The sequence below is a fragment of the Parasteatoda tepidariorum genome, unplaced genomic scaffold (assembly GCF_043381705.1).
Source record: "Parasteatoda tepidariorum isolate YZ-2023 unplaced genomic scaffold, CAS_Ptep_4.0 HiC_scaffold_564, whole genome shotgun sequence".
In the NCBI taxonomy this organism is placed as follows: domain Eukaryota; kingdom Metazoa; phylum Arthropoda; class Arachnida; order Araneae; family Theridiidae; genus Parasteatoda; species Parasteatoda tepidariorum.
This window is the reverse complement of record NW_027261822.1, coordinates 1-10,207: the sequence shown is the minus strand read 5'-3', so window position 1 is coordinate 10,207 and position 10,207 is coordinate 1. Positions and strand designations below refer to the sequence as shown.

The 10,207-nt window shown below is 25.6% G+C and overlaps 1 protein-coding gene across 1 annotated transcript; it reads left to right on the top strand.

The window, feature by feature from the left end:
* Window positions 1-6: 6 nt before the first annotated feature.
* Window positions 7-9,044, top strand: LOC122271176 (uncharacterized). Its single transcript, XM_043051547.2, has 3 exons — window positions 7-13; window positions 1,043-1,138; window positions 1,282-9,044. The coding sequence occupies exons 2-3, from the start codon at window positions 1,067-1,069 to the stop codon at window positions 1,579-1,581; spliced, it is 372 nt and encodes a 123-aa protein (XP_042907481.1). The 5' UTR covers window positions 7-13; window positions 1,043-1,066; the 3' UTR covers window positions 1,582-9,044.
* The last annotated feature ends 1,163 nt before the right edge of the window (window positions 9,045-10,207 follow it).

Sequence of the window (10,207 nt, the reverse complement as noted above, 5' to 3'; positions counted from 1 at the left end):
AAAAGTGGAAAAAGTATGTTTAAAAACTGTTTATACTCTTTCAAATTATATATATATATTTTGAAGTTTAGAAATTGTTTAATATTTTTAAGTTTATTTAATCTTTTTAGTAATATAAGTGTATAATAATATAAGTATTTAGTTAAGCTTCTATTCTTAATAAATATATAGATTGATAAAATTATAGTACAGTAGTTTTCGTCTTATTTTGTTAATTCAATACAGCATTTGAGTAAAGGTAAATAATTAACATACTTTTCTTGGTTTATGATATCTTGTTGAAAATATTTTCTTTTCAGTGAAGCAGCTATAAGTTATTAAAATATAAGCGCATTAAAAGTTTACATCATCATCGTAGTTGGCTAGACAGCCTGGCCAATGCCTTCTTTTGAAGATATCTCCATAATGACTTCCGATTTATCTTTGATCTCCAATTCTTTTCATTAATCATAAATCAGACTCCACCAAGTTAACCCATCTCAACCCAGGCCTTCCCCGCTTTCTTGTTCCAGTGGGTCTAAAAAGCAATATCTTTTTTATTGTATTGTCATTCCCTCATTCGAATCACGTGGGCCATCCAATTCATTCTATTTACTTTTGTGTATTTAATAATGTAATTTATTTTTATGTATAAAAGTATACAATTAGTCTTTAATTTTGTTAACAGATTTATTATGTTATTAAGATAAAAGATTTGTTATAATACTTACTTATATCTTATCTTGTAAGAAATGTTCTAAAACATTCAAATTATTTTATAGGTGTTTTATTTGATAAATTTTCTTACCTAATGGTATTTAGAGCTTTTTTTGTCTTAAAAATTTAAATCATTAACTTGATTTTTTCCCTCTCATTCAAAACTGAAAAATCATAATTACAGTAAAAATATACCAATGCATATTATAAAGTCTAGAAGTATTTACTGTAGGTTCAAATACTAAGATCTGCTCAAAATGAAATGAATGAAAATCTTAAATTGTTCATCATCTACTGAGTACTTACATGCATTTTCTTGTTTTTAAGTTTGAATGAATATTTTTAGGTTGTTGAAAATTTCCTTTGGAATATGACTATGCTTGCCACACAAACTGATTTGCTAAAGCAAGTTTATGAACAGAGCTGCTCTGCTATTAATCAAGTATATTAAATTTTTTTAATTCTTAAATTGGCTTTAAAAGTTTTTTTTTTTTGTAGATTTTTTAGCATTCTTAAATCTTTTTGAAAATCTAAAATTAAAATTTTTAAATTTAAATAATTTTTCTCATAACTCAATTATTTCAGCTTCGTAATTTGATGCCAGTGTTTAGCAAGTTGTTCCAGAAAGAAAGGGAAAGCATAATTTCTGCCAACACACAAAATGCACCAGCAACACCTGTGCTCTCCAATCAAATAAACCTTATGCCTTCCTCAGAACAGATACCACTGACTCCAACATCTCCTGGTGATGGTAGGTTACGTGGAATACTAAAGAAGACTAGTGCACCACCGATACTTCAGTCCACTGAGAGTCAGCTTGATAGCGGAAGTAGTGCATCATCTGTATTTTTTCCTGGTGACATAGGAGAAAACACTAATAGGTAGCAAGAAGCACAAATAGTGGAACTGATATACTTTTCATCTGTTATGTTCATTTAGACTGAGTGAAGGGCTCAAGAGGGAAATGCCATTTCAGTGGGATGCTAACTTCTGCAGGTTATCTTTATTGAAAGTTTATATATTGGCAGGAAAGATTACAGATGTGTTTGAGCAATCAACACAATTATGTGAAATATCCAGTTTCGAATTTTTTTTTTTAACAACCTTTTAATTTTTTTGTGAGTTCTAAAAAAAAAAATTTCCCATATGGACAAACCCAGAAGTTGGATTAAATCTTATTCTTCTGCAGAAAAAGTAATATTACATTAATAGTAATATTACAGGGTGCGTATCGTTTTTAAAAAGTACTTAAAGGTGCTTATTTTCAATTTTCGTTTTTTAAAAGCCCTTTAAGGTTCTTTTTTCATTGGCTTTTTTTAAAAAGTGCTTAATTTTCCCTATTTCAAAATGAAATTTTTCCTTTGCCATGTTCATTTTCGCTGTGAATTATGCAAAGAGACGCAGTTCACATTGTTCTGTTCAACGTTTTCACAATTCATTCAACCCCAATCTATTTCGACGTATTGTCAGTCCATAGCGTTTGAAAACACCATTCGTTTTACATGATTCAAAATTTCATGATTTTTGACAATTGTCAAAAACAATGCCAAAAGTTTTTTTTTTTTTTTGACATGACGGTTAAAACAAGATAAAACCGTCAATTGTCAAAAACTTTCCAACCCTGCCCAATTATGATATTTTTTTAAAGTGCTTAAAAATATCTTTTGAGTGCTTGAAAAGTACTTAAAAGGTGCTTATTTTTTGTTGAATAATTTGACTACGCACCCTGTCTTCTGCAGAAAAAGTAATATTACATTTATTGTAATATTGCAAATTTTCCAAGAGTCAAATCAAACTAAAAATATAAATATTACTATACTGTTACTGATTTTCAATTCATCAGCAGAATTATAGAAAGCTTTAAAAACTGTGAAAAACCCAATTTTGCATTTTTTTAACAACCTTTTATTTATTTTTAAAATATTTTTTTTCCTCCATATGGGCGAATCCAGAAGCAGAATTGAATCTTACTGTTCTGCGGCAAAAGTAAATTTACAAATCAGCAGTGAAATTACAAATTTTCCAAGATCAAATCAAACTTAAAATATAAATAAAAGATGCTGAATTGTTACAATATAAAATAATTGCTGAGATTTTGATATTTTATTGCAGGTTTTGTTACTCTCTCGAGAATATTAAACACTACAGATTTTTATTTAAATTGTGAAAAAATTTAATATGTGCTTTATTTTATTATTATTGTAGAAAAAAATGCATAAAAGTTATAATTTTCTAAATTTAATCATACGACTACTCTGCAGAAAATTTAGAAAAATCTATGACAAATTATTTTTTCATTTTGTAATTCAATTTTCTTATTTTTTTAAATCTGATGAATGCAGAAAAATTTGTAACAAAATTAAATAAAAGCCTTGCCAGTTGTTTATATTATTTAATCAAAGTTAAAATGGGTAATAAATTTTGAAGAAATAACAGAATCTTTGCATTTTTGTAATTGCATGACCAATACATACTTCATGCATTTACATTGCAGAAGCTAAATATCTTGTCAATCGCTCTGTTTTGTATTTCTGTTGCAAAGAAGAAAAATGTGACACCCGGTTGATTTGTTAGCATCCCTGCATTTCCCTTAATTTGTATAAGATATGTAAAAAATGATGTTAGCAAAAAATTGATCTTTTCATACTGTTTTGCATCTAGTCTTTAAATTCATGTTTAATAAAATTCAAATGAATGTTATGTTAATTAAATGGGGCCATTAGAGTTTTATATATGATGTTGTTAATGTAATTATAAATAATTGTAGTCTTTCTTCTTTTTAAGTTTTAGAGTTCATTTATTATGGCATGAAGTTGTTTCATTGTTCATGCTTCAAAACTCATTGAATTTTTCCAAAGTATATAGAATTTAATATTACAGGGTAAACATATTTATATGCTATTGGTATTTAGAAAGTGTTAAAGCTGTTTATTTATTTATTTATTCTATAATCAATGCATGCAATGTTACCATTTATTTTATTTGTTCCTTTATCAAAACTGGCACACAGTGTTGCAGGAGAAAAAACATTTAGAGGTATTTAAAAAAAAAAACGATTAATGTTTTTTATGAAAAATGATGTTGATTAACATTGCAATTTTTTCAATAAATGTTATATTGTAAGGAGTATATTTATAATGATTACAACATTTTTATCTATTTTCTGTAGTTTATTTAGTTCTGAGCATATTGCAAATTTAATTTTTCGATGCACTATTATCTCTTTTAAAATATTTTGAACTCCACCAGAATTCATAAGCTTAACTGAAATTTTATTATATAATTCACTCCTGACTTGTTGAAAACATGTTTGAAGATGGATTTCTATCATTAAAAACTACTTATTTCAAAGTTTAAAGGAGTTTTAGAGTTATATATCTTTTAAAAGAAAATATATTTTAAGCCCATCCTTCAATATTTATAAAGTAATTTGAGTTCTGAGCTATTATTATTATACTTGATATTATTTGCCTTAAATTTGGTTTTCAAACCATATATCAAGTTTAGAAGAAATGAAAAATTACACTATTGCATAATATTTCTTCATTATACATGATTAAATATTTTGCTTTGCTTTTGCTTTTTTCTCACAATTAAAAAGTTACTTCTCTTTATGACTCATGAAATTATTAACCATTCTTTATAAAGTTCATAATATTAATAATTTCAAATTTTTTATTTACTGAATTTTCAACTGCTGATTTTTATGTATTATTATGAAAAATTATTTGCCCTTTCTTTTCAATATAAATATTCCAATACATTTTGTATTAAACTAACATTAAATGTACATAGCTGCCGACTGTTTAAATTTTTCTGGAAGATTTTTTTTAATTATATTTAAAGTTATAGCACAATTTATGCTTTTTATAGTTATTTTTTGTTTAATTAATGTGATATGTATAAATGAATGTTTGCCCCCTTAACCTTTCCTATACCATTTATCTTATTGCAATGAAATTTGGCATACTGATAGTTAGAAGCACAAGAAAAGTCACTATGAACATTAGCACATTCTACTCTAAACCAGTCAAGTGGAATGTGTAAGAAAATCATTTCTCAAAGCAATGGGATTGCAAATAGTTGCTATTTATATTCCTGCTGCAATTCATAATATTTTTTCAATTATTTAAAATATAACATTTCTTCTGCTAACTTACATCTCTGTTTAATAAAAATGAGTTCCATTGCGAGTTTTTAATTAATTATTTATTGTCTGATGAACCCAAGTAAAATCAATGTAGATAATTTTTGTGTCTTGTGAGGGTGAACCTCATTACCAAACTAGCATTTTGAAAATTACTTAAACCAACATGTTTATTTTACTTAGATCTTCTTTTTAAAAATGTTTATATAAACCTAAATAATATAAAATCACTTGGAATTTTAAAAAAATATTAAAATTTAAGTTGTGCGTTAAGTGCCAATACATCAAGAAAATTGTGTCATTGTGGAAAGTCTTGATTATCGCAAGTTGGTCGTGATCAATTGTTTCTTTTTTACCAGATAATACTGTGTATAGTTGACCTTTCTTTTGATGAATTTTAGTTTTAAAACATACTCGGATGAACTAAATAATGAAAAGTCAACAAATAAGTGACAAATCACAAAAAGTGCAGAAATAATGTAATACTATATAGCTTTGTTCACTAACAACGGTTAGAAAATAGTTAAACAGCTCTTATTTTTAAAATTTTGATACAGTCCATGCAGATGACTTAATCAATCCCTTTTTAATCCAAGCAATGCCAAATTCAACAGCCTGTTAAAAATAATTTTAACTACCATTATACCTAACTCAAAAGCCTTTAAATCATTCATTGTGTCTGTTAGGTATCAGAAAATTAAAGAAATGTCTGTTTACAGTTGTGAATTAAATTGTTATTAAAATACAAGCGTTGACGGCTATGCATGCCATTTAATTTTATGTCTAAAACTAACCTTTTAAAGTTACCATGATATTAAAAAAAAAAATCTATGCTTATTTAACTTTTAATTTATTCCAATTTATGTTACCATAAAAGTAGTCAACTATAACAATGAAGTGAAAAGCCATGGTTATTTAGATTAAAACAATTAAATTTCGATTAAAATTAAATTATTAGGCCTAATTTTTATTGAACATGTTTATATAAAAAGTAAAAGTAATGTATTTTTAATTTTAAAAAGCTATGTCTGATTAATTCCATTGAGCATCACATTAAAAATTTTTTAATAGGAAATAATCGTTCAAAAAACTTATATAATTTTGAATTGCATATTTATTAAAATGATTATTTTATCTAGTTAAAATTAATACAAAACTTTATTATCTAAGTTATTATCAGTAATATTTGAATATAATTCAAATAAAATATTAACGTAGATATTTTATCCATTCCTATGAAGCTTTTTTTTTTTGGTCTATATTTAAGAAAAATATATGTCAATAAATAATTCTTATTCAAACTTGTTTTCGTCCTACATCATTTCTTTGCTTCTTTAATTGTCAATGTTATAGATAGTTTAAAATAGGATACAGGTGCTTTCCAATCAGACAAATAGGTTTTTTCTGCTCCTTAGAAAAGTTTTTGTACAAATTCTAAAGTAACTTGACATTTAAAAGGTTACTCTATGTTTTTTTTTCTGTTTTTTTAGTGGTTTTATGTATGTATAGTAAAAAAATTTTATAATTCATATTATAATTTATCATTTGTTATTAAGTGAAGTTGAATGTTCCTATTTAGCTCATGTTAAAATGACTAACTTTGGCATCTTTTCCCGAGATACTACTAAATCAACTTTCAGAAACTTTGTATTTATTTGTTTTAAAACAACTTTCAATAGTTTTTTTTTTTTTAATTTTTCAAAAAAAAATCAAAGTTTTTAAAAATTTGTATCATTCAAACAAAATTGTAATTATTATTTGATTTTAAAATATGCATCGATAACACAAGGAAGGAAATGTGAACAAGTTTATGAAAATTATTAATTTAAAATAAAATTGATTGAAGTCAATTTATTTGGTAACTTTGAATGTAAATATAATATCGAGGGCTGAAAATGTTAAGAAAAAATATGTTAAAATGTGTGTTTAAATACAAAAAAAGTTTTTTAATTGAATCAAATAGCTTTTTTTTCTTTTTGAAAAACTACATTAGAGTCATTTTCGTATGGTCAGCTTTAAAAGTAAATAAAAAATCAAACAGATTTAAAAAAGAAAAGGGGGGGATGAAGAAGAAGTTTTTATATAATGGATGTAGTAGTTTCTAGGAGAAACTGGATACATTGTCCATTGGACAGAACATCCAACTTCTTTTAAGTTTGGTATCTGTATTTTATTATCATGTTTTTCGTTATATAAAAACATCTAACGGAGTAAGGACTGTACTTAAAAAATTTAAATTGTGGTGTCAAATCAAAATAAGGAAAAAGTTGCAAATTTCCTTTTTTAACTTTCACATTGTATTTAAAAATATGAAACTACAGATTTTGAAACTTTATATAATTTTTTGTAATAAGATTTAAAGAATAAAATTTATTAAAATACATCACATAATAATCTATTTTTACCACTTTTTTAATTTTTTAGGGACTGTATGAACCTTTTTTTAAAAATAGTTGCCAAAGTATTTTTAGTGATTATGTGTTGACTAAGTGATGCGGTAGACTTCAAGTCTTCTTCAAATCAGTCAAATTCTTGCCACACTTACTGCAACATGTCACGATCAATGGTACCAAATGCGATTGTGACCCTTCATTGTAATTCTGTTGAATCATGTGGCATAGGGGGGCACGAACACACAGTCTTTGTTGTTACTCCATAAAAAAGTCACAGGTAGGCCAGTCTAAAAACAAAGACCCTTGGAATGAATCGTGACTTTGATGTTGTTTTGAGAGTTATGTCTCTCTCCCTTAAATATATATATAATATATATAAGTTTGTGATTGAAACTCTGGAAAGAAACCTGGTTTCAACCCCTAATAACAAATTCTATTCCTATGTTACTTTATCAGGTATGCCAACTACTAAGAAATTGCAGAAGAACATGGTAAAGTGGACAATTTTTTAATAATCTCTTATTTTCTGGTATACTTTGTTTTTTAAATTTGTAAATAACCTGTATTTATTTTTGAAATTTTAAGGCAAATTTTTAGCGTTGAGCTTGAAACAAACTTATTTATTTGTTCCATAATTGAATTGAAATTAATCTTTTTGATATTTTTTTTCTAAAAATGCATTATTTACGTCTGAATGCTTAGTGCTGTGGTCGGCAAGCCGTGACTTGTGAGCCAGATGTTGCTTTTTCAGTGGAGCTCTGTTAGACATTTCCAACTTGAAATTAGAAATATCTAAAAATTAAAAATCCTGATATTTTGATGCAACACAGTAAAAAAAAACTGTATGCAGTAAAAAAATTACTTAATTTCTTTAAATTACAAAAATTTGATATATTTTTATTATTTCTGCTATGAATTTCAGTTTTTATTTCTAAGGAAATATTTTCAAATGCGTGTATAAAATTTTTAAAAAAATAATTTAAATAAATTTTTAATAAAAATCACTGATGTTCTTTTTAGCTAAAAAAAATTTTGAAACTGTGTAATTATTTTTTAAAGTAATTTTTGACTTAAGAAACACAATGTGCAGTGTGTAATGATTTGTACTAATTTACTTTTATGATTTTTTTATGTCAAATCTTTCTAGTCTGGATAAACTTAATAATGTGCAATCCATGCTGACTCATTGTTGTTTGTTAAAGTAAATATTTGATGTCTTACATGTGAGAAAATATTTATTTGGAAATGTGTTTAATAAGCATGACAATAAACCAAACTAATCTTACTTTGTCTTTTAACCAACATTAAGCCAACTTAAAAAATGTTTTCAATGTTCTTTTTTATTACAGTTGACAAAACTTTGTGAAACTCTAAATATCTTGTGCTTCTTATTTACTACTGTTTGCTTTTTTAAATTTTATTTATTAAATTTTTAAATTATAAATTGTTGCCATTCTATTATAAATCATTGACTTATTAGTTTGGATGGTAATTGTTGTCTATTTATCAATATAGCACAATTTTTTGTTTAAATTTATATGTTTGCATGTATAAAGCTTGTATGTATATATTTCGCATTCTGATCGATTTTTTGCAGATTTGAGTTGAATGTAAAGCAGTTTAGGAAAAAAAATTATTTAATGGATTGTTAACTTTATTGATTATTGAGGGGTGTAAATGTAATTCTTTGAATCACATCTACTAGTATCTTGTTTGAAAAAGTGTATTTTTTGTTGTGTTTTTAAAATATAATGTAAATCTACTTTGCTTTTAAAATTAAAGAAGCCAAAATAAATACTTAATCCATATGTGTGATAAGATATTTTATTAATTATTTTTTAGCCCAATCACTTTACAATGGTTGATAAAACAACCTGAATAATTGGGATGGAAATATGAAAAAAAGTTTTTTCTGAATGAAGCTTTCCTTTGTTTGTTGAATTCACTTTAAAAATTTCCTATAGAAATGAGTAATAGTAGTTGTTTTTAAGTTACTTGTTTCAGCTTTTACAATCCGAAACCAATGCCAAAATTGGCATTGGTTTTCATTTCAATGCCAAAATTGGCAAAATTAGAATTTTCTAAATGAACAGGTCTCAGACTAAATTCATAATAAACGAAGCTGTAATAATAGACGTTTCTCATCTAAAATTCAGCAGATCTACTGTCAGCAATTTTCTAAGGAAGAAACATATTTTATTACTTCTAAATTCTATATTGCTGCATGAGCTGTCTGTTATAATGAGAAACAGTAAAATATGAAGTCTTTAACAATCACAAAATGCATTACAATTAATGCATTAATTTAATGCATGTGGGAGAATGAAGAAATGAGTTTTAAAAAAAAAAGCGAGATAAAATACTCTCTTAATAATACTATAGAGATAAAAGATAAAATACTCTCTAAAATAAACGTTCTAAGAAATATTTTAGGACGTTTAAAATATAATAATTAAGAAAGTTAATAATTAGGAAAATATTTTTTAATCAAATATTTTAAGGTGAAAGCAAGAAAGATAAAAAGAATTCAAATAGAATAAAAGAAAAAACAGATGCTAAAAAATTTTATAACAAAAACTGAATATATATAAAAGAAAATTACAAAAATATTCATAACCTTAAAAATCAAAAAAAATTAAAAACTTAATAGATTTATAAAAAGGTTCTTAACTTAAAATTTTGTAAGAAAAGTCACTGAAAAGAAGATATAAAATAATAATAAAATGCTTATAAGTTATCAAATTAACTCAGTAAATTTTTAAATTTACGAAAAAGTTTTTTTTTTTATTTATTTTGCAGCATGGATCAAACTCCGGTTCTTGACAATGGTAGTTCGGTGCCTTAAAAGCCATTTTCACTGGAGGCGATAAATGCACCTTTGATTGCTGTCATGAAGAATCAGAGTCTGATTGGATAAATATATTTTCCTGCGGAAAACTCACCAATCTGGTTCACCATAAATTTTCACTGT